At 37.9% G+C, this 25981-nt stretch overlaps 1 protein-coding gene across 9 annotated transcripts in view; it reads left to right on the forward strand.

The window, feature by feature from the left end:
• Positions 1–25981, forward strand: part of ARHGAP24 (Rho GTPase activating protein 24) — a 504222-nt gene that overhangs the window by 460500 nt on the left and 17741 nt on the right. For all 9 annotated transcript variants that reach the window (XM_014452034.2, XM_014452035.2, XM_023750393.1 and 6 more), the window contains 3 exons: positions 20000–20132; positions 22432–22505; positions 24769–24890. In XM_014452034.2, coding sequence (XP_014307520.1) covers positions 20000–20132; positions 22432–22505; positions 24769–24890 — 329 coding nt within the window. The remainder of the gene's footprint in view (positions 1–19999; positions 20133–22431; positions 22506–24768; positions 24891–25981) is intronic.

Consider the following 25981-nt stretch of genomic DNA (forward strand, 5'->3'; position numbering starts at 1 on the left):
GGATCAGGGGGTTGGGGCGCCGCCCTCTATCACCCACAGAGCAGGGCCGATCAGGGCCCATGGAGGCGCCACCACTGTCACACTCAGGGCAGGGCCGATGGGGAGGTTATGGCTCTACCCCGTCACACACAGAGCAAGGCCCGTGGCGGGGGGAAGGGGGGGGGTTGGGGCGCCGCACCCTGTCACACACAGAGCAGGGCCTATCAGGGGGTTGGGGCGCCTTCCCCTGTCACGAACAGAGCAGGCCGGATAGGGAGGTTGTGGCCCCGCCCCCTGTCACACACAGAGCCGCAGGGCGATCAGGGGTTTGGGCGCTGCCCCCTGTCACACTGATCCGGTGCCAGGAGGCCTGGTGGCTCTGCTGATCCCGGTGCTGGGAGGCATATTACCCTTTTACTATATAAGATAGAGGCCTGGGGGCCGGCTGGTTTGCCCTGAAGGGTTTCCTGGATCAGGGTGGGGGTCCCCACTGGGGTGCCTGGCCAGTCTGGGTGAGGGGCTGAGGGCTGCTTTCAGGCTGACTGAAGCTCCCAACTGCTCCTTTTTTTCTCTTTTTTTATTTTATTCTGGGCCAGCTTTAGCTCTGGCTCTAGCTCTGAGGCTTCGTATCTGGTTTGTTTGCCGTTCTATAATCGAAACAATGTATAACTTCAGCTCTGAGATCCCGGCTGGCTGAAAGCTGGTTTCAGCTTCTTATTTGCAACATAGTACATAGTTGCTTAGAGTTGCAGCTCAGAGGCCGGCAAGTCAGGTGGGGAACATTGGAGTCTGCAGTCCCTGGAGCAAGCAAGCCTCATGTTCGCTTCCAGCTGCCTGGCTGCCGGCCGCCATCTTGGCTGACAGTTAATTTGCATAAGGATATGCTGATTAGCCAATGGGAAGGGTAGCGGTCATACGCTAATTACCATGTTTCTCTTTTATTAGTCTAGATATAGATAGATAGATAGATAGATAGATAGATAGATAGATAGATTAAACTTTTAAAAGAACCATTTTTACTGTCACTGATTTTCTCTCTTTTTCTGTCCTCTATTCTGTTCTATTATCCTTGGTGATTGTTCTTCCCCTGGTGATTGTTCTTTGTTTAACCCTGTGGAGTTCTACCCTTTGTGTGTTTATTTAGTATTTAGACCAAAGACTTGGTATTTAGACAAAGATTCAAGAAGACCTCAATGTAGAATTCAAGATTTTTTTTTTTTTTGGCAAAATGCCCTCCAGCCGCTTCTACCTCCCCAAACTACAACTTCTGTCTCCTTAGCTCAGCAAAACTATTGTTATTTTAAAGTCCTCATCCCGTCCCAGGGTCTGGCAGATGCCTCTGTGTGCAAGCCTGAAGTCATCATGAGACTTATCTCCTGTAATTCCATACTCTCCAAGGTCACATGTTTGCACTGTTTGTTATTCAATATCTTATTTTATATAGTTAGACTAGCTTTCTCGTTTTTTAGTAGAAAAACTGTTACCTGTTATTCTGTGAAGGCTGTGAGCAGATTCTCTCCTCTGCAGGTCTGAAATCCTGCTGGACAAGTTGTCAGGGCCCCTCTCCTGGGGCTGGGACATGTTTCTAGTTAGGGCTTGGTGTGCCCTCTAGTTCTGTTCTCTGAGACTTCCTTCCTTTTCTGCAAGAAATGGCTCCTATTTCTAGTTGAGTTATTTTTTAGCCTACTTCCCGCCCATAAAAAAGAAAGTTGGGAATCCAAAGTTTCCTTTCATTTTGAACTGGTACTATTTTTTTTTTCCCCGTTACCACAAATTCTTTTAAAACCTTGGTTTTTATCATCTGGATTATAATCCACTAGTTGAGACAAAGTCACACCCATGCATCTCTATGCAGGCCCTTCGATATTCTGTCTATGAGTCAGGCTGCTATAGAATAATCTTAGGATTCTTCTAAATACTTTCGTGTTGCTGAGAGAATCTGTGAGGTGCTGCTTTAATTCTTCTAGTTTTAACAAGGGATTTTGTAGCCACACCCATCATAAAGGTAAACAGAAATCTTTACCTTCAGTTCTGTCTTACTGGCATCTTTGCTTTATGCCCATTTCTTACTTTGAGAATCTTTTATCAGCTAGAGATACTTGGGGCCACTATAGTTTCTCTAAATTTTTCTTCAAAGATGAACGGTTCCTTCTTTAGCCTCATCAGGAACATTTATTATGTTCTGAATTATGCAGACGATAGTCTTGCTAATTTTTCTACCACTGCTTAGTAAGCATTTACTTTTTCTAGCCTCTAATAACAGTTTTTTTCATTTTGCTTCCAGCTCTTACTAATAGGCTCCTTATTGCCTGCCCAGACTCTGCATGTTCCAAGGCCGAGACATATATTTTCAATTTTTGCTGTAGCAGCACCCAATTTCTGGTACCAATGACTATTTCAGGCATCTATTGCTGCATTGCAAACCACGCCAAATTCTTTTGTTTAAAAACAACAGCAACCTTTTCAGATTCTGCATTTGGGCATTGCTGGGCAGAGACACCTTGCCTCCGTTCCCCATGGTGCTTATTGCCTCAATCTTGTGTAGCTGCAAGCTGAATGAAGTATTTAAGAGACTTCATTCAAAGTCTGGTATCTAAGCGGGGCTGATGGCTGGTTAAGCTTCGCTCTTCCTCTGTACACTCTTGGATCCTTCAGGGCTTCTCTCTTTAGCCGATTGTTGGAGCTCTTTAAGGGGTATCTCAGGACCCAAGACAAGAGTGGGTAGGCTCAGAACTGGCACAATGTTAGGTTCACTGAATACTATTGGTCAAAAGTAAACCATAAGGCCAGCTCAGTTTTAAAGGTATTGAAAGCCCTTTTTTTAAAAAAAATATTTTTATTGGTTTCAGAGAGGAAGGGAGAGAGAGAGAGAGGTAGAAATATCAATGATGAGAGAGAATTATTGATTGCTGCCTCTTACACACCCCCACTAGGGATGGAGGCTGCAACCTGGGCATGTGCCCTGACCAGGAATTAAACCATGACCTCCTGGTTTATAGGTCAGCACTCAATCACTGAGCCATGCCAGCCAGGACAACTCTTCTTCTTGATGGAAGGTGTGGTATACATGTATGGAGATGAAAGAAATTGACAGTCACCATCTATCTCATTCATTTCTTCAGCAAATAATTTTGGAGTGTTTACTTTGTCTTAGATATAATTCTACGTGAAAAAGACAGACCAGATCTATTCTTTTTTGTGGAGTTTGCACTATTTGTGATGGTCAAATAAATAATAAACAGTCAATATATAAATAATTTCTAAGAGTGATAAGGGGTGAAGTGCTAATATGTTAGTAAGTGAAGTGGTGGAGATACACACCTCTTTCCTGAGGATGTAACATTTGGGTGTAGCTTGAATGATAAGACCTAAGATACCATAACTAAGATACCATGGCAGCACATTGTAGGTAGAGGAGCAAGTACAAAGGCCCAGAAGAACATAACCCACTGTGGCTGAAATACAATGAGTGATGATTAGAGTCCTCAGAGATGAGATTAAAGGAGTTGATCCTGTGTAGTCCAATAGATTATAATAAGACACTTAGTTTTTATTCTAAGTGAAGTGGAAATCTATTGAAAGATTTTTAACAAGTAAATGAAGTAATTTTATTTACATGTTTAAAAGGGTCACTCTATAAAGGAAAACTAAATAACAAAAGACTTTCCTTTCATCTTTGTCACCCAGAACTAAAAATGCAAGAACTGAGGATAAAATCCAAATATTATAACCAAGAAATACTTCCATTACTCTTATCATTGTGGAAATTGTAAAAGTTTTAGGAGCTCTGGCAAGGAGCCAGGGATGAAAACCAAAATATATACATATTTCTTATCATATCACAATATTATACTCTGACAACCTGAATGTCCTTGTTTTGATAAATAGATTGTCAAGTTTGAGGCCAGTCATAGGGAGGCAGATATGCAATTTACCGGATTCTGCTTATTAAATAAAAAGGATTCCACGATCCATGAACAGTGAGATAAAAAGAAGAGAGTTACATATTGGTGTCAAAATGTAATTGTAAACTACACTGGTAGGGAAATAAACAACCTCTAACTTCCCAAGGAGAGTGAGATTGTTTTCAGAACCATATCCACATAGAGTATTTCACATTTTTAGTTAATTGGCTGAGTTTGAAATTTTACATGACCAAGTCCTAGCTCAGGTTTCTGTTTTCAGGATGTGAAGACAAAAAGCCTGGGGACATTTGCTAGTTCAAGTTAATCTCACCAGTGTTCAAAATCAGAATGATTAAAAAAAAACAATACTTTAAAAATATGGACTATTAGGATTTAAAGCAAAGTACAAAAGTTTTTTTTATTGTGAAATACGTTAAAGAGCAAGAGTAAATAAATATTTTTCTTCTCTATTTGAATAATGCTTATATCTCACTAAATAGTCAACAGGAGTTAGCTTTCATATTTATACTTACTAAAATCTGAAAAAATATTCTCAGGAATTCTGCATTTTAATAGTGAGGATCTCTCATTTTAATAGTGAGGATTACTATTAAATAGCACTAATATTAAGGCCTAAAATTTGACTTTTAAAGTGAACTTTTAAAATAAGATTATAAAACTATAACATATAAAGTATTATTAAAATTTAATAAATGTTATTAAAATCATTTTAAATTATAACATTTTGTATGTGATTTATAATATGGAAATATATATGAAGAAAAGGTGACTATTTCAAAATTAAATAACCCAGAAAATTATTGCTATATATAACATAAATAGGTATATATAGACTTAGACATATAGCTATATTAAAATACAGATATATATATATATATAGATATATATATAGATATATATACACACACACAAGTATTGGAATTACACAATTTTTACATTTTGCCTTTTCTTATTAACATATATCATGAACAACTTCTCATATTACTAAGTAGTTTTCAAAGACATGATCTCAAGGACTATGTAATAATTTATCATATTAGTACCCCAGTTTGTTTGATTCCCCCTCTGTTGTTTTCAATGTTTTGTACACATCAGACCTATGCTGACAAGCATCTGTATTCATAAATCAGCCTGTGGTTTTGAAACTATAGATGCATTTGGAAGATAATGTTTTTGTATTTGAATGAGAGAAACATTTTGTCCTGTGGAAGAAAAAAAAAAGACAGTAGAGAAAAAGAAATTTGGAACACACACTATTTGAATTTAGAGAGGTTGCCAGTGCATGGGTCAGCTTTTATTAAACCATGCACTCTCTCCTCTTCTTTAATTATATTAAACGTTATTTTTCCAATTCTGAGGTCCAAGTTTAAGACTTGCATGTATGTATGACTTAATGTGTTTACAGTTAGATGACATTTTCCCACAGTTTCCTTGACCAAAATGAATTTTGTGAGAAAGGACATTTGCATTGACCTGAAAAATTTTGTATTTTATCGGTTTATGTCAACTCCAAAAAAACCAACAGAAATCATTTCTATCCATTCTTTCCTTCGTTCCCTTTTTTCTAGTTAGGAATAAAAACAAATTGAAACTCAACATTTTTTTATTCAGCTTCTCCCCTTGGAGAGGACACGATGAAAAACAGAATGTGTAAAATCGAATTAGAAGCCAAGTGTTATCTTGTTCCCAAAGCTCTCCACATGGCATCAGCTGTTAAAGAAGACTCATTTCGGAAGAGTTGGGAACATAGAGTCAAGAATGGCCTTGTGGGTATCACTCTCACAGCATTAATTGCTCAGCAACAAAATAACTGCGTGCTTACAACACAGCATTCAAGAGCAAGGACAGCAGGCTGTGTGAAGCCAGTGATTGTACACATTCTGTCCAAGAATCCCATAAAACAGCTGCTGTCCTAGGTACTCCAGCTGCCCTCCCACACACCCAGTTCATTCTGCACTCGCTCCTCCTTCTCAGCTTCTCCCCTTTTGTTTATGTTTTATTTGTTTGGGTGACTGAGTTAGGACCCCTAAACAAACTGTAAGTCTGCAGAAATAAAATGGGAGGAAAAAATCCAAATCTGATAATGTAGAAGTCAGAAAAGCCAGACACATTTTAGTTTTAATCTCCGGGCAGCAATATAGGATTGAACATTACTAAGCAGGGTTATAAAAGGTGAATTTGAAAGTCAGGAGCATTACTGACATAGTAGAGATTCTCAAACATTAGTTTACATAAGAAATACCTACAAAGATATCTCAAGATTCAAATGCCTAGACCCCATTGTCTATTGTTCTGATTTTAAAGATTGAAGGATGCCTAGGAATCTGCATTTAAAATAAATCTTGAGTTGAGTTTATATGCCTGGCCTTCAAACCATAACTTGGGAGATATAGGCTGGACTATAGGCTACAGGAATGTGGGGTAAAGGGCAATGCTCATTTGAAGTGATGCGCCTCTGTTTTCTCATATATGAAATGAGAAAAAGTACCATCAGCCTCGTGGCATTATTGGAAGCAACATACTGGTTCTGACTAGGCTAGGCAGGTGTTGTGCTATTGTGAAGGATATTATTTTCTGGGGTATTCAGTTCATGTGTAAAATATATATCTTGCTAGCTTCTAAAATGGGCTGAAATTTTAGAACATACTGAAAAGTACTTCCCTGCACGTTTATGCCTTGATCCATGTGAGAAAGCAAACACGGAGCGTTTAGTAGCAAACTATACATTGTAGAGCCCTTGTGTCATAGTGTGAAATATTTAAGGTTAAAGATAGGGACTGGGGAGGAAGGTGAAAAAAGCAAGTGGTAGCTTAAGGTCATGTGGATAAAAAGTTGAAAAGGCAAAGAACACATTTTCAGGAGTTTGCTAAGGCAAGCCCTTGTGGGGGACGAAAAGATGATTTTCCTTCTATCCTTCTAAGTTGTTCTTGCTGGACTAATAATCGAATTAACATGAGACAGATTAACTGGAGAAAATGACCAAGTTTATTATGCATCTACATGCAGGGAGTTCCATACAACTAAGAAACTGAAGAGCACTTTGGGCAATTGAGGCTTATACGCCATCTGGACTGAGGAGAGGAAGGCAGGGGCCTGGGAAATCAAAGGAAAAGTAGGCAATTTACAGGTAGATAAGAAAGAGCAAACATGTGGCAAATTAATTCTTGAATGGCCACTCGGAAATGATGGGACATGGAGGGGAATCTAACAGACTTTCTTGGCTCTCCCTGTCTGCCATAGTTAATTCATATGTGCTAAGGTTCCCTTCCTGAGCCGGTTTTATGGTTTGAATTCCTGTAGGCAGGTGAGGTGGAGGAAAACTCCCCCAACCCTTGAGTTTGTTGGGTTTTGCTTTCAACTTGAAATCATCTGCATGCCAGGGAGGCACATTCTGGTGAGACTCATTCTAGGCCCCTAGACACTGAATGTCTGGATGGTAAAATGGTTCCCTATTTCCAGCACCCTAAATGATTCTCAGAAGTCAAGAGGCATCAGCCCTCTAAACTCCTGAACAGCTGTTTAGCTATAGTAACTCTTAACGTACCTATCTTTTGATGCAGTTCTTAGATATTATGGTGGCATGACGAGACTTGGTAACCATTATCTTAGAGTACTTCTCCAACTTGTCATTCATACAGTACCATCGACTTTGGTCATATCCATATAACAACTGTACCAGGTTTTACTGGTATTTTTCTTTGCATTTATTCACTGTTCTCTTTGTCAATTTTGTTGTAAAAGGAACTTTGTATCATTATTGTTGGTTGCAAACCAGCATCATTTGCCATAGATACAAAGTCAACATAGCATAAATGCAGTGACTACAAAGCGTGTTATTAAATGCTAGCTGAACACAGCTGCTTTCCATAGACTCTGACCCCGAGGTCCTCTCCTTATTTGATAAAAATAGAGATTAGCAAATGGTAATACCACTGTAACACTTCTCTCATTCCCAGCTGGAACTTCCTGTTTGATATAATCAAGAGAATTGAAAGGTAATGGGGGGAAACACTAGTGTTCCTTCTCTGTGATTTGATGTCACCTAGTGTCCGTTTTGTGTGGCACCAGACTTGGAATCGTCCACACTTTGGGAAATTCGGTCAGGTCACTCTTCACTCGCTCTGACAGGCCTACTTCCCCCAATGCTTGGCTTCTTGTCTAATTAGAACAATGGGTATAATTCTGAAGGGTTCCATGAAACCTCCTTGTAAACATACCAAGGTCTGAAAAATTAATGAGCTTTAAGAGAAAGTATCTCGAATGTGAAAATAGTTTATGTAGGACAGGTGGTTATCTGGAATTCTGTCCCATTTCATTGTGCTTTACTCTCTTGGTGATGTAACTAATAGTCTATACCTATGCTGATGAGGACACAAGTTTCACTTTATCTTCGAATAAATTTGAGTTCACGTCCATTAAAACCTGATTAAGTTATGAATAAAAATAGCCACTTGTTCGGTGTTTGGTATATCTATCAATAGGTGTTTGTATCCCTATTCAAAAGGAAGAGTGTAGGAATAATAAAGTGGAGTGGTATCATTTAACCCATATGTTGGGAATGTTTTTGTGTTGTAATAAAAGACTGTTGGAGTGTTCAGAGAAGGAACAAGTTTTGCGTGGACTCCAATGGTTTTGGTGTTGATTTGTAGACTCACCTGGATATACCATAAAATCCTTTTTAAGTCCTCCCTAATACTATCAGTTAAAGATTCAAAATGTAAAATTGGGCATCTACTTACTCATCTCCTTTGTAAGGCACAAAGGTTTTGTTTTCTATCTTATTGGAAAAAAATAAGTTTTCTGTAAAAGAACGTTATATCCTTTATTGTTAGTCCCTGAATCAGATCATCAAAATTCTCCAAACTTGTAACAGTTACAGAAGGAAATGGGCAACATGCAATAGGGTCATTTTAGGAACACATTATATATATTCATTATATCTATGAAATATATGAAACTGGTTGCTAACTAATCTTCATTAGCTAGAAAAATTATTTGTGATATTTTGTTTTTATTTTTTATTTTAAAGTAGAACTATTAAAGAATGTACATGGGTTTTAAGAAATGTTAGGGAAATTAAAACAATATTTTTAGCATAATATACCTCCTCAGTGTCAGAACATCTATAATGCTTTTCTAAAAAGTCCTGGGTTGCATACCTGAAACCTCCAGAAAAAAATAAATTGCTGAATGTATTTTGATGGTTACATTTCCTTTGTTTCTCTTGAAACTCCATCTGCAGAGTTTAGTGAAGGAAAAACATGTAGGCAGACAGCATAAAATCTCAGAGTAACTAAATACAGCTGTAACTTCTCTGTTTTAGCTAAGCCAAGTTCATTAACTACTTGCCAAGATTTTGAAAATCATATGAAACTAAAATTACAACCCATAGCACTTCAAGTCCCGGGTACAATTGAAGCAAGAAAGGGTTATGTGATAAAGTCTCAGGTACACATATTTACTAATGTAAAGACATGAAAATTAGCAGTCATATAAGGGTCTGTATACCAGGAGTCAAATTTTAGGAAAAACAGCATATCCCATTTAAGAAATAAAAGCTCATCATTTACATAAGCTAATTAGATCATCCCATGGTCATAGTATACTTAGTATATGATTTCTTCCAGTTACCTTTATTTCTGAGTCATTTCTGGGAGAAATGCAAACTAAGCAAGAAGTATCTCAGCCCACCTCTTTCAAACTATAGCCATGTTATTCATTGAATAGTAAGTGCTATTTGCTAAGTATAATTTAAAATTTTATGTGAATGAGTTTTCTCATATCTCGAGTAGTTTATTTATATCCACCTGAAAATAGGTCATCAGAATTGACAGTAACCTCCCAATCATTTTAATTATTCTTGCATTTCTTGGTATATATGTTACATTTTGTGAATTTAAGAAATTATATTCCACAGTACAGCCAGAGAAAGTGCCCAAGTGTGGGTATTACACTATCATTATTCCCAACCTAAATTCAGAATGTCTATGTTTATTAAAAATCCTGAGCAAACTAACTTTGTTCATGGACAACTATAAATACTCTGTGAAACCTTGAGAGCTTGAGCCTTCTCCTGAAGCAATTGTAAATAAATTCAATGAAGGTCCACTGGCACTGGAGAGAGAAGAAATCTAACACATAGAGATAATCAAGGAGAGCCTGGATTGATTTTCTTCACACCAAAAAACTTATTGGATATGTTTTCTTAAAAAAATTCTACAAACAAAATATATATATAGTATGTGTGCATGTAATATGTGTATATATAGTATGTGGATATGCACACACATCTATATCTATATATATCTATATATCTATCCATATATATATATATATATATATATATATATATATATATATAATATATGGCCTAAGCGACTGTTATGACCAGAAGACTGGATGACCAGACCACCAGCCAGTAGCTATTATTCACACTGACCACCAGGTGGCAAACACTCAAACAGGAGCTGCCCCTGGTGGTCAGTGCACTCCTACAGCAAACCTCCTGTGGCCAACCAACCTCCCTTGGTCCCTCCCCGCTGTTGGCTGGCCCCAATGGGCCCCCATCGGGACTGGGTGAGACAGACCCGATCAGCCCCAATCGCCAGCCAGGCCGAGGGACTCCACCCATGCACGAATTCATGCACCAGGCCTCTAGTCCTATATAATAAAAGGCTAATATGCAAATTGACCAAACAGCAGAACAACCAGTCTCTATGATGCACACTGACCACCAGAGGGCAGACGCTCAATGCAGGAGCTGCCCCCTGGTGGTCAGTGCATTCCCACAGGGGGAGCACCGTTCAGCCAGAAGTTGGGCTTACAGCTGGTAAGTGCAGCGGCTGTGGTGGGAGCCTCTCCCGCCTCTGCAGCAGCGCTAAGGATATCCGACTGACAGCTCCCAGACTGCAAGAGGATGCAGGCCAGGCAGAGGGACCCCACCAGTGCACGAATTTTGTACACTGGGCCTCTAGTATATAATAAAATCTCTGCAGTTGGCAAACAGGCTATCTATAAAGCCTTTATCACTGATGAAATTCAAACAATTCCTTATGTCAATACTTATTCTAAGTAATTATATAAATTATTGATATGATAGGATCTTAGTTTAATAGAAAAATCTAAGTGACTTCATTGATTTCAGAGTTAATTTCTATTAAAGGAATTTATGGCATCTTTATAACTTGGACCTTAAGAGTTTGTAAAACATTAATGTCATTTGTAGTACAAGAATGTATCATGTGCATTCAAACGTTACTTCTAAGTTACATTTTGATATGACATTAAACCTTGGGTCCAAAATCACTAGACTGGAGGGACATATTAACTAATTTTAACAGCCATGTTGATTAATGTTATAACTAACAGCACTTAAAGTTTTAATTAGTTTCTGGTTGCTGTTGTTGTTGGAATTGTATACATATGTATGTACAAGGTAGCCTGTTTAAATAGAGTTATATTGATGTTTTACTATTTTAAGGAACTTTCCTGAATATTCTACATTAAGCTTTATAAGAGTCTCAATCCTATTAAGCCTCATCTCTCTGATGAAAGAACCTTGATACTATAATGAAAAAAGTCAGATTTTATTTTCATTTTTTGTTCTTAATTTTCAATCTACTTAGATAAATTAGAGTATGGCTATTTATAAACTGAATCAATACTCTCCAACATTCTTACCCAGACTAAGTGATAACAACTCTAATGACTAGTCTATAAAATAAGTATATGGGTTTCTGTGTAATGTATATTATCTAAATACAAGATAATTCATGAACAGGTAGGGTCCTGATCAGGGCCGATCGGGGCCTTCTGGCTGCCAGCCAGAGCCTTCCTTCTGGCTGCCAGCTGGAGCCTTCCTTCCCTCTGCTGCCAGCTGCCCGCCGGGGCCTTCCTTCATTCCGTGCTGCCCTCTGGTGGTCAGCGCACATCATAGTGAGTGGTCCAACTCCTGGTTGGTCCAACTCCCGAGGGGGCAATTTGCATATTAGCCCTTTATTATATAGGATGTTTAAACATTTTCCCTTTGTATTTGAATATGGTATTCAAAAGCTATGTAACAAGGCATTTTACTTGTTATTTACATTTATTTGTTACGATGATAACCACCTATGTGGGCATGTTCAGAGGGTTGGGGGTGGGAAGAGAGGTTTGTAGTAGAGAGACCAGCTAATATGCTGTTATATTAATGGAAGTGAGTGATACACTGAATTTGAGCAGTGTCAATGAGACTGCTGAAGAGGGAATGGATTCAGAAGGTACTATATCAGAAAATGTAGGATCCCATCATTAGTATTTTTTGAAACTTCCCAGGTGGTTCCAATGTGCAGCTCAGTATGAGAATCACTAATTACTAATAGATTTAGGGTCTCAGAAAAGCACCATTCAGGTTGACTTCTAGGTTTGTTGTTTGTTTGTGTGACTGCTGATGTCATTCATGGTTGAGAATATGGTAAAGGAATAATTTTGTTGCAAGGATTTCTTTGTTGTTGTCCAGTTGTGTGTTTGTATAGAGTTCAAAGTATATGGAACAGCTAAGAATTCAATGGAAAAGTATGGTGTAGAGAGGTGTACTTGGTAGTCATTGAAGAAAAGTGGTAGTTGGACTCATGGGTTTGTCCAAGGGGGTGTCTAGGGAAATAGAGCCAGTAGTGGAAAAAGAGCTTAGGAGCTGACTGGTAAGAATAATGGCCAGAGGAGAAGGCAGAGAGGTGGAAGCCGTAGGCAAGTGAGGCATTAAAAAACATACACAATGAGATGAGAGTCTTACTCATGGGAATTAGTTGTCAGAAGTAGCAAATGGACAAATATCCATAATTTTTTTTTTCAGTTTGGGAATGTAGCTACTTTCTTCCATTTGAGGGGTCTGTTATTTGGAGTCACAAAACTCAGATGCTCAAAGTAATATCTTCCTGCAGATGCACAACAGGATATTTTGTTATTTTGAGTGTCTTTTACACATGCAGGAGTGTGTGTGTGTGTGTTCATGTATATGGTATGTTGGCTTATATATATTAAGTAATTAACTAGCATTGTAAGGGAGAAGTCCATACACGCATACTTCTATAAACATGAATAATTCTAGAAGCAGGAAAGAAAAGGTCAATGTGTCAGGTTGACGCAGGAACAGCACTCCTCTCACTATTCTTCTATCAGGGAACATTAGAGAGACAAGTATGTAACTAGTTGGCTCCAGTGAATGGTGGAGTGGCCATATTTAAATTTTTTACCTTTACATATTGGAACTGCCTCCTTTCATGGAAGTTTTCCACCCCAAATACCTGTTCTGTGTTGGTGCTTCTCAACCTTGGCAGTACATAAAAATCACTTGAGGAGCTTTTTGAAAATCTCAATGCCCTGGTTTCAGCCCAGATCAGTTATATGTAAGAATATATAAGACCCAATCATCAGCATTTTGAAGAACATTCCATGTACAACCAGGGTTTAGAATCGGTTTCTTCCATATCTCGTTGATCTATCTGACAACATTTCATAAATCCACATTATCTGAAAGCATGTTTCTATCTTTTGGCTAACATTTTATTACCTAATACTCTAACAGAACCATTAGTGGTTTTTGAGGTAAAAATCACCGAATGCAGATTTGGGGGTTGTATTAGTCAGCTTAGGCTGCCATAAAAAAATACCATGGCCCTGGCCAATGTGTCTAAGTGGCTAGAATGTCGGCCTGTGCACCGAAGGGTCTCAAGTTCCATTCTCAGTCAAGGGCGCATACCTAGGTTGCAGGTTAGATCCTCAATCCCCGATCCCCAGCAACCAGTCGATGTCTTTCACATTGTTCTCTCTCTCTCTCTCTCTCTCGCTCTCGCTCTCGCTCTCTCGCTCTCTCGCTCTCTCGCTCTCACTCTCACTCTCCCTCTCATCCTCCCTCCCTCTCTTCCTTCCTTTCTCCCTAAAAAGCAATGAAAAAAATATCCTCAGGTGAGGATAAAGATAAAAAATACCATGGGCTGGGTGGTTTAAACAACAGAGATTAGTTTATTTTACAGTTCTAGAGAATGGACTGATATCAGGGTACCAACATGATTGGATTCTGGTAAAGGCTCTCTTGCTGGCTTATAGATGGCCAGTGTACTCACATAGCCTTTCCTTGTTGCATATGCATGGGGGTAAAAGGGTGCAGGGCAAGCTCTCTAGTGTCTCTTCTTATAAGGGCATAATCCCATCGAACCACCCTCAGGACCTCTCTAAATCTAATTACCTCCCCAAAGCCCCACCTCCAAATACATCATGTCATCACATCAGAGCCAAGGGTGTCCACATGGGACTTTGGTGGTGGACAATTCAGTCCACTGCAGGAGTCATCATGCAGTTCTCTACCACGGTCTTCTTTTAAAACAGAAGACTTTTTTGGAACAATCAGTAAATCAACATAGTCCAGGACTCTGCCGGGAGGTAAAAACTGTCTTTTGGGGGTTGTATATAATTCAATGGTGACACTTACATAACGGTAAAAAAAGCCACAAGTTTAACTGAATTCAAGTTTTACTGCCAAAAAGTGTAGCAGTTTTGACAGATATAAAAGAACATAAGTTTGAACAGAACCAGACTTTTCTGGTAGACATTTGGCTTAGTTTGCAACTATTCACCACCTTTGGATTTGCTCTTCTATGTCTTGGTGAGCTCGGTTGACAGACCATGTGTTGTTTAAGACACGCTGGTGGCAGTATTCATCTTGGTAGTGCTGCTGACTGATTTCCGTCCCACTTATCTTCATGGAGTTCTATGGACATGACATTATTTTTTCTTAGTTCCAAGTGAACTTTAGGTTATCTCACTCTGCATGTTGCAAATAAGTTCACGATATCTTTAATAACTCTCCATGGGGTGCATTGGAAATTCACTCTATTCAGTTAAATCAACGGATTATATTATGTTCTGTGCATTGAATCTGGAAAGAAAATTTCCATTTCTCATTTTGAAGCTTAAAAGTTTCAAGATTTTTCCTGTGTGGTATTATGCTTGTAATTACTGTGGCATTTGAGCTGATCTCTGTGTGTGGGTCTGTTTATCAGAGAAGGAGGGGAGGGCCTAGAGGATGAGCAAGGAGGGATTGTCATCAGACTCCTTTATCCCTGCTCAGCTTAGTAAGAGGCCCCTATTGTGCGTAGATTATAAATAACACAGGTCATTTTCATGAAGTATAAAACTATTCTTAAGATCACGCACCTGGCAGGGACTTAGCAGCTATAATATACAGAAAATGTTAAGAAGCTGAGCAAATGAAAAGTGGTATGGAAACATCTTGGTGATTGGTTAGAGATATAAAACCAAGAGGGACAAAAAAAGATTTCTGCTTCACCTAGCGTGTGGCATGGGGCAGTGCACACTATAAATGTTTGTAAACTATTTGGTGAGGTAGTGATTTCTAGAACAATCCCAGAATGACCAAAGGGAGACCTCTGAGAATATAAAATATATAAAATTAGGTCAATTGTAGAAAGTCTCATGGAACCCCCCCCCTTTAAGTGTAATAGAAAACACTGCAGAATTCAGAAGTACAAGTATAATATAGGTTGTAAACAAAACCCGTATGTTGATCAATGAAGGGACATATGCTTTGGAGCATCTTCTGGCCTGACAGCTCCTTTACTCAGGATTCCCGGGCCTGGTTCTGCCTCTTTGCTATCACTGAATAGAATGTCCATGGTTATTTATCTTAGCTTCTGAAAACAGATTGTACTGCCAGGTGAATGAAAGAGACCTGAGGTTTGTATAATGATTTTACATTAGCAAATAGTTTTGAATTCCTACTAAAAGAGTGTTACATTAAAAACCCTCATCTTGCCCTGACCAGTTTGGCTCAGTGGATAAAGTGTCGGCCTGCAGACTGAAGGGTCCTGGGTTCAATTCCGGTCAAGGGCATGTACCTTGATTGCGGGCACATCCCCAGTAGGGGGGCGTGCAGGAGGCAGCTGATCAATGTTTCTCTCTCATCGATGTTTCTGACTCTCTATCCCTCTCCCTTCCTCTCTGTAAGAAATCAATAAAATATATTTTTTAAAAAAAACCTCATCTATCAGTAATTAGCCAAAAAGAATTTTATATAATGTTTATATAATGTACAATTTCCTTTCAAGAACCCCAAAGAGAGTTCATAACAGAACCCATTCAATGAGCTGCTTGGCAGGCCTGATGCACAAAGAGATGTGCGCAGGTGTGTGCTGCTGCTGTTGTTATTACTATAATTGGCCGGGTTAGGGATTTTAATTCTCCATGTACACCAGCTTTTGCCATAATGCAGTCACTCGACCTCCCTTTGATAAAGACTGATATATATTTCTCTGAGGCAAAGAGAACACGTTTTTCTAGGTACATTGGACAATTAACATACAGTTGCAGATGTTAAAATAATAGAGGTGATCTGATAGGTAGGGCTTGTCTTATCTAATTAATTTTATTCTTTTCATAATTAAAAAATATTTTTATCTTAAAATTCTAAATGAATAGACAATATAGAACCCATCTTAATTGGTATTTACCTAATTGGCCATATATTAAGCAAATATTAATTAGGCTAAGTAATGCTCTAGCCAGTTTGGCTCAGTGGATAGAGCATCAGCCTGAGGACTCAAGGGTCCCAGGTTCAATTCCTGGTCAGGGCACATGCCTGGGTTGCAGGCTGGATCCCCAGGAGGGGGTGTGCAGGAGGCAGCCAATCAATGATGTTTCCATCTCTCTCTCCCTTTCCCTTCCTCTCTGAAACCAATAAAAAAATATTTTTAAAGATTAGGCTAAATAATGAGTTATCAGTGAGGGGTGTCAGGCTGGAGAGTTAGATGCACAGTGTGGTTCTGTTAGAGAAACCCCAGACTTCCTATCATAGTGGGTAGCATACTGGCAATTGGGGTGGATGCACTGTGAGGCTCTTGAAGTGAATCAGAACCAGCAAATACGTTGGCGTCAGTCCAGAAGTGATTGTCTTCTTCCATTCAGTGGGAGAGGACAAAGCCAAAAATGATAACGTAGAAGTCTCTTTTCCTACAAAATAACCTAAGTTTAATAAAGCCCCCAAAGGAGCCATAAATTTGTTTTATTCTTTAAGCAAAAAATTTAATAACATTTGCTAATCAAAAAACAAGAAAATATATTTTAATTTTTCTTCATTATTTCTATTAAATAGTGTGTAGGTTTATGTATACTAGAAACTAAAAAGATAATGTAACATATTACTGTAGGGAAGGGATAATATAATCATCCCAGTCCACATCTCTTACCTTGACTCATAGCTCGAATATTTCTATTCTTGGGAAATTACTGCAGCTTTGGAACTAAGAATATCGCTGGCGGATGAAGAATGATTCTGCAGCCTTTCATCCCTCACAATTTTCACACCCTCTCGATTAGTCTAACTTTGCAATCGCGCCATCTAGTGTTCAAACGTCCTCAGTGCTATAGCTCAACTTCATTAGAAGCAAAATAATACAGGAAGTAAAAAGGCTACAGGTACCAAAGAAACCAGCAACTGAGAAGTCCTCAGAAAAGAAACTCACCGCAAAAGAAAAAAATCCAATTTATTCCATAAAGTTCAAATCACTTTGGACAGCTAATTTTGAATAAAAACCTGATCAAAGGCAGTGAGAAACATGAAGAAATAAAAAACAAAAAACAGCAAGTTACCTTAAAAACAGTGTGCTTGGGGAGAGTAATGAATAGTTCGTCATTGAAATACTAAAATAGATTTTTTGTTAAATATATATATTCCTTATTGTCTCATTTATTTATTGTATTTATTTCATAAATATTTTATATATTCTATGTGGTCATACAAATTATACATGATATATTCCACATATTGAAATTATACTTATTTGATATTATATTTTTATATTTCTCTCTGTAGCTACCTATAACCTAACAAAATTGTCATTGAATTTGAAGGCAATACAACCTAACCTGGTCATAAATTTCTTTGGGTTAGAGTGTGGTTTGGATTTGAGTGGAATCAAAAGATGGAAATAGTTTAATACTTGGTTGAACTGCCCGTCCTTCCAGTTTGTGGTTTTGTTACTACTGAGGACTGCACCCCCAGGGGTCAGGTGATTTACAACATAGCACTAGAAACACAGAAGGGCTTTGATATGCAGGAAGTAGAGTGGTTTGCCAGGAAAAAAAATAGTGTCTTTCATGTCTTACCATTGAGACTACTTTAGGCCTAGCTTTAAAAAAAAATTGGAGGAAAGTATTTTTAGGAATTAATGAGTTTGGTCACAACTTTCAAGACATCCGGAAGACATGATTTTTATTTTCTTTATAAGCCTTTGAGATGACTTCTATATTGTCTATCAGTTGAGAATTTTAAGAGAAAAAATAGTTACTTAATTATGGAAATAATAAAGTTAGTTAATACAGGCCTTATCAGGTCACCTTTATTATTTTAAATTCTGCAAAACGATTGGCAGAATGCCTCCTTTGACTCACTTCAGTGTGAAAATGGAAAAACTCAGCCCTCCCCTACTTCTGAGGAAGGTGAAGTCCATGGTCCAGTCCCACTATGAGATCTGGTCTCCCTGGCCTTTGTCAGCTCCTCAAGGACAGGACGCTTCCTCTCACGTAGGTCTCTGTTTATCTGCTTTGCATTAATCAGGAAAATCTCCTTCTGTTCTTCAGCTTTCACATAGCTAATTCTTACACACACACTTCAGATCTTGGCCCCAACATCATTCCTCAGAGAAACAGCCTCTAGATTAGTCCTCTCTTGATAGCATCTGATACTTTTCCTTATTACCACCTTGTGATTATGAACTTGTATTATTATCTACTTAATATCTGCTCCCCCCCACCCGGTTATAAATTATAAGCAGGCAAGAATAATACATTCCTTTAACTCATCGGGGTCCTAGCCACTGTGTTTCTGTAGCGTCTAATACAGATTAGCTGTGGGAAATGCCTGGTGAAGTCAACCTGAGTCCCACACTGAGAGGTGAAATGCCCATGGCCTCAGCCCACTTAGTTTGGTGAAGTCAACTCTGCTTTCATCTGCTCTTGGGCCAACAGAATATTCACAGAGGTAGAGAATTTCGGTGCTTCTGTTCCAGCTTGTCCAGGTGTATCCCTCTGGCGACTTGTCACTTCCTTCAGCGAGGTCTGGGAGTGGGTGTATGTTCTCATTACTGACAAAATCCCTGACCCCATTCACTACCACTCTTCCCACTTCCTGGGAATCAATTGACCTTTTTACTCCCTGCTCACCCATCTCCCCTTCCCATTTTCCTGTCCCTCTGCCCCCAGATTAAAAAAAAAAAAAAAAAAACAACAACAACAAAAAAAAAAAAAAAAAACAACAGAAAAAGACAACCCCTTCTCTTTCTGTCTTTGCTGTCAGCCATCTTCATGGATTTACTGGGAATAGGGAAATACAGAAAACAAAATATAAAATAACATTTCAGTAAATTATCCTGCCACTCTAATATTCAGCAGAGAATAAAAATGTGCATTTCATGTTAAGTTTTCATTGTTTATTTTTGTAGCACTTTCCTTTCCTTTCTAAAAGACTCTAAGGGTTCCCAACTATCTTAGAATATTAGACAAGCAATCATGCTGATATTCAATCATTTTCAAAATGGACTCTGCTTAAAAGCTGCAGCATGTCATGGCAAGCCTCAGGTATCTATAACCAATCACCAATGTCTTCTCAGGAATGAGAGATATTTTGAGAAATAAAGTTAAGATTCAGAAGTAATTAATTTTGACATTAAATACACACGTACACACATATGTAGATTTGGTATTTTTTGGTAAATTGTGTCCTATTTTATTTAAAGTCTGGTACATACTCATTGTTTTCAAAAGTTAACACTTTTGCTTAACATCAAATACACACAAAAGCAAAATGCTGAACTTTCAAACCACACTGAGAATTGCAATTGTCCTTCTATGTGTTTCTTTCCTTTCCACCTGCGGTAGCATCTAGTAGGCATCGTCACATAAGTATGTATTTCTTGAAAGCTGGATTGACTGATTTCATTGCAAATTCATATATAATTCTGACACATACATATATATTTGATTAAAAAAAATAAAATGCTATAAGGTTCAGTCCAAAGATGATCTTCACATTTCTCTCTCCACAGCAACACGGATGTGCACACAGTGGCGTCACTTCTCAAACTGTATCTCCGAGAACTTCCAGAACCAGTGATTCCTTATGCGAAGTATGAAGATTTTTTGTCATGTGCCAAACTGCTCAGCAAGGAAGAGGAAGCCGTAAGTCTCTGCATTTATTTCTACGAAAGCTTTTGTTTGAGGGTTTTGTCAGTGTTCTTTGTCTTTAATTTGTAATCTTTCCTTTGCCCTACCCTTGGATTGTGTTCCACTCTTCTGTGTATTGACATCACACACATTTAGACTTGACACACACAACTCAGGTCCCATTTTTAATCCCTTCTCTCATTAAAAAAAGAAAAATATGACCGAATAAATGCAATGAGCACTCCTTGCCACTATGCTCCCCTAAAAGGTTAATTGTGGTGCCAAATAGTCTATGAACAAAGTGGATGACTTACTTCATGTTTCCTTTTTCATGCTGTGCCTCTTAAATCACCTCAAACAATGACTCCTAAGAAATCCTCCCTACTGCCTGTTTTTGTAAAAACAGCTTTGTTGAGATACAATTCAGATACTATACAATCACCCATTTGAAGTGTACAATTCAGTACTTTTTACTATATTCTCAGAGTTCTGCTACCGTCACCAAAATCTAATTGTAGGATAGTTAGCACATTTTATCACCCCATAAACTTCATACCTGTTCCCCATGCTTCTCCTTTCCCAACTCTTGGCAACTACTAATCAACTTCCTATCTCTATAAGTTTGCCTATTTTGGACATTTCATATAAATGGCATCATTCAACATGTTGTCTTTTGTGACTGGTTTCTTTCACTGTTTTCAAGGTTCATCTACATTGTACCATGTATTGATATTTTATTTCTAAATAATATTCCATTATTTATTTATTCATCGGTTGCAAGACAGGCATTTCCATTGATTGGCTATTATTAATGATGCTGCTATGAACATGTGTTCTCATTTCTCTTGGGTTTATATCTAGGAGGTAGAATTGCTGGGCCATATGTAACACTGTTTTCTGAAGAGGCTTCACCATGTAAACTTCCAATGTGTGCAGGTCTCAAGTCCTCTACATTTTTGCCAGCACTTGTTCTCTCTCTTTCTTATCATAGCCATTCTAATGTGTGTAAAGTGGTATATCATTGAGGTATGAGTTGCATTTCCCTCATGGCTAATGATTTTAAATATCTTTTCATGTACTTATTGACTATGGGTGTATTTTTTTTTTGAGAAACCTCATAGACAGGACATTTCCCCATTTTATTTCAGTTTTTTATCTTATTATTAAGTTGTAAGAGTTCTTTATATAATTTAGATACATGTCCCTTATCAGGTCTGTGATTTGAAAATATTTTCTCCCATTCTATGATTTGTCTCTTCATTTTCTTGATTGGTATCCTTTGAAGCACAAAAATTTTTAATGTTGATAAAGCCTAATTTAACCATTTTTCATTTGTCACTTGTGCTTTTATTCGAATATCTAAGAAGGCGTTATTTAACCCAAGGTCACAAAAATTTACTCCCATATTTTCTTCTAAGCCTTTTATAACTTTAGCTCTCACATTTAATTTGTAAGCTCCACTTTCAGTTAGTTTGTGTTTATGGGGTGAGAAAAGGGTTCAGTATCATTCTCTGGCATGTGCATATCTAGTTGTCTCACCACCATTTGTTGAAGAAACTATCCCTTTTTTCCTATTGGATTTTCTTGGCACTCTTGTCAAAATTGCTGCCTGTTTGTTATATAATGTTGTCTGTGGCTGCTTTTGCACTAAAACAGAAGAGTGGAATAGTTGAGACAGAGACCATATTTCCCAGAAAGCTTAAAATGCTTACTGTCTGGCCCATTACAGGGAGAAGAACAAGTCAGATTACATCATCCGATAGTTTTTCTGGGACCATTTCTATTTCAGAGGAAGTTCTACAATGAGAAGAAACAAAGCATTTAATCCCTTTGTGAAATTTCCAGGAAGATCAGGCTTCCCACCCCAAACGATGTGTCCTAGACATGACCAATTTTGAGAGACTTATTTGTCTGTAGACGTGTGTTTCTCTATATTTGGGGCATGCTGAAAATGGGAAGGACTTTCAATACATCAACACTACTTTTTCTCCCCAATAGACTTATTATAATTGCAGCTATCTCCCATTTTTAGGAAACTGAACAAATGCTTAAAATGTTAAAAGGGCTTCACTTAAATCTTTTTCTCCACAAATAGTACTTATGGAAATATTTGAAATCCTTTCACATCCTTGAAAATATTTCTAACATTCTCTCTGTGATGGTAGCAAGTTTTTAAGACAGGACCCTACACTAATAATATGTGAAATTAATTTAAAAAAACACACAGCACTGTATGTCTCCTTTTCCCATTTGCTTTAATTCCAAGACCAGTACTTAGAAAGGTAATATTTATTCTCTTTTTCTTTATACTCAGGGCGTGAAGGAATTAGCAAAGCAGGTGAAGAGTTTGCCAGTGGTCAATTATAATCTCCTCAAGTATATTTGCAGGTAAGAATTGTCCTAAACAAAACCAGACTATATTTAGCCTGACACTAACTTATGTTTGACGGTGTATAAAATCATTTTACTGCTTTGAGCTCGCATGTTGACCTTGTAAAAGTAGGAGGTTTGACAACGTGATGTCAAAGGTTCTCTGAGCACTAAGATTGCATGATTCTGTAATTTGTCATTTCTGAAGTCTCTCTTAGCTTCACATATTAAAGCTATGTTGCTTTGAACTTTAGTCAAAGTTGTTTGTACAGGTACCTTGTACTATTGTTTAAGAGACGGAACATGCTCCTTGGCATGACAAGGGTTTGCATGGGAGGCCAGATTCTACCACTGACTACTTACTTATCTTTATGCAATTTCTTATTCTCTTTGAATCTAAGAGTCCTAATCGGTAAAATGGTAGTAAAAACACACATCTCACACATTTGTTTTAAAATTGAATTATATCTTTAACTTAATGTATATGTAATAAGTGCTTACTGCACTTTATTTTCTTTCAATTCCTCTCCCACCTCAGACTCATTGAAAAGACATTTGTAATTCAACTCTGTTAGAAAAATAGCTGTGCCTGGAAAGGCGCTCTCTCAGTGACCATATTTAACTTAGAGCCTGGGATGGGAGGCTCCATGTCTGTGCTCCTGCTTAAAAAAGCCAAACATAAAATCAAAACGTATTAAATTTAAATAAAGAAATTGATGATTGACACGACTGCAGAGTATCTGAAATGACCACTACTGTACTGGATAATAAAAAGATTAAATTCTCTTTAAGTAAACGGGGAAAAAGGCTTTGAGAACCCTATTGCAAGTCTTTATCGTCACAATGGAAAAACTTAACTTCTCTTGAAACATCTAAGCAGACTTTTAATTTCAACTATTTCAAATAAGAAATGGTAGTTTGGCTTTTTGTCCTTCAGTTTTATTATAGTTAGTCTGTATATAGTTAGTCTGTATATCATGCGGAAATAAGCACCTTTTTGAAAAGTCCTGGTGTGGTAATGAAGAGCACAAACTCTAGAGTCAGAACACCGGGGTTCAAAGCTCAGCTCTCCCACTTACTAACCCCGTGTCCTTGGCAAAGACTTTTAACCTCTGGTGCCTCGTGTGTCTCACCTGTAAAATGGAGACAATCATAGTACTTACCTCACAGGGATGCTGTGAGAATTTAACAAGGTAGCACAATGACTGACACATAATAACATGTATTAAGTAACATAAAATAAGTTAACTTTTATTTTTCATCATTTCCTTTTTTGTCTTATCGGTTAAATCTGTAAGCCATGCAAAACAGAAGTTCTTGCCAAAATGAAGAAGGGAGAGGGAATGAAAAAAGGCTGAAAGACTACAAAAACAACCCTCCCCCACTAAATTCATTCAGGAAAAGGCTGATTTCATGCCTCTTGTTCTTTAGCACCTAATAAATTGAAACAATTTCTGTTGTAATTTTCATGTCAGTAGAAATGAGGTTTTAATTTTAAAAATGTTTGGTCTCATTTTTAACAGACTATAAATGGAAAGCTCACAAATTACTCCACAAAGAGGAGTGATTCTTCCCCTCTGAAATAAGGGATTGTACCAGATGATCTTATTTATAATTCTCAGATTGAATACACATATTTAATACTTTATTGAGGCGTTGGAAGGGAACTCATATTCTTCAATCTAAGTCCATATTAGTATTATCCAAACACTTGTTTCTGTAACTGACAGAGGAAACCAAGTCAAGCCAGGCCAGAGGTGATATCTGATATGATTCCTCAAGTCTGGTTCTTAATAATTTGCAACATATTTTCTCCACATTTGATTAAGAGATGTTTGAATTCCTAAATAATTTTACCTACATAATCATCGCTTAACATTCTCGAGTTTATAAACATTTTATAACTAGAGGCCCGGTGCATGAAATGACTGCACTCTGGGGGGGTCCCTCAGCCTGGCCTGCGCCCTCTTGCAGTCCAGGAGCCCTCTGGGGATGTCCGACTGCTGCGGAGGCAAGAGATGCTCCCGCCATTGCCACTGTGCTCGCCAGTCCTGTGCCCGGCTTCTGACTGAGTGGCGCTCCCCCCGTGGGAGCACACTGACCACCAGGAGGCAGCTCCTGCAGTAAGCATCTGTCCCCTGGTGGTCAGTGCACATCATAGCAACCGGTCATTCCACGGTTCAGTCTATTTGTGTATTAGCCTTTTATTATATAGGATGACTCATTTTATTCTATTGGCAAATTTAACCTCGTGTTTTCTTCACATTCTTACACCCAACAGATTCTTGGATGAAGTACAATCCTATTCAGGAGTTAACAAAATGAGTGCACAGAACTTGGCCACTGTCTTTGGCCCTAATATCCTGCGCCCCAAAATGGAAGATCCTTTGACTATCATGGAGGGTAAGTAAATGATTATCTTATACCATCACACACAAAAAATCACTGTCTCTTGATTGGCCTGAACTTATTGAGCAAATGAGGGAAATAAGTAAATCCATAACAATTCCACTTATTTTCTCAGGTTTTTTAAGTGAAAAAATCTTCTCTTTGGGAGTCAGGGTTTTGTCTAAGTTTACTAAACATAATAATTGACTAACTGATTCCTCAGTAACCTTACAAGAATGAATGGAACTTCTATAAGTCATCTGTAAAATATTAGGCAAGAACTAGAAAATTCAAGTTCACTTTTGAGTCCAAGGAAATTTTCAGAAAATTCAAAAGTTACTATTTTAAGGTAATATGTTTTTATTAATTTTGGTTTATTTAACTGATTTTAAGAGGTAGAAAAATATGATCCTCTGTAAGACAATGTTACTTATTTACCTGTGGGCAAATCAATATATATATATATATATATATATATATATATATATATATATATATATACACCTTAAACTACAAAGATTCTTGAAGGAAACATAAACAAATATCTTTTCAATCTGGGTGTAGGCAATGTTTTTTGGTAGGTAGTACACAGAAATAGATAAATATAAAAGCAAATATCTTTGTCAACTAAGCTTAATGAGAATGAAGAACTTCTGTTTATCAAAATATACCATTAAAGAAAAAAACAAACAAAATATACCATTTAGGGGAAATGAATAGACAAGGCAAAATGGCTTGGAGAAAAATATTTAATAAAAATGTATTAATTTATAAAAAAAAAAATGGGAAAAGGCTGTTTCCCCCCCAACCTCCCTTTATTCTAAAATAAAAGCCCCCCCGGGTTTTTTACTTTTTTGCCATTTTTTCAAAAAAATCCAAATTATGCCTTTTCCTTTTTTTTACCGGGGGTGGGGGGCCTTTCCCCCCAAAAAAAGTTAACTCCCCCAAAAAAAGGGGGGGGTTTTCCCCCCAGGTTTTTTGGGCCCGAAAAAAAAAAAAAAGGGGGCCCCAAAAAAAAAATTTTGGGAAAAAAAAAAAAAATTTTTTCCCCGGGGGCCCCGGGGGGGGGGGGGGGGTGCATATCAAACCCCCCGGGGGGGGGGGGG

The sequence above is a fragment of the Myotis lucifugus genome, unplaced genomic scaffold (genome assembly GCF_000147115.1).
Source record: "Myotis lucifugus unplaced genomic scaffold, Myoluc2.0 scaffold_12, whole genome shotgun sequence".
NCBI classification, from domain to species: domain Eukaryota; kingdom Metazoa; phylum Chordata; class Mammalia; order Chiroptera; family Vespertilionidae; genus Myotis; species Myotis lucifugus.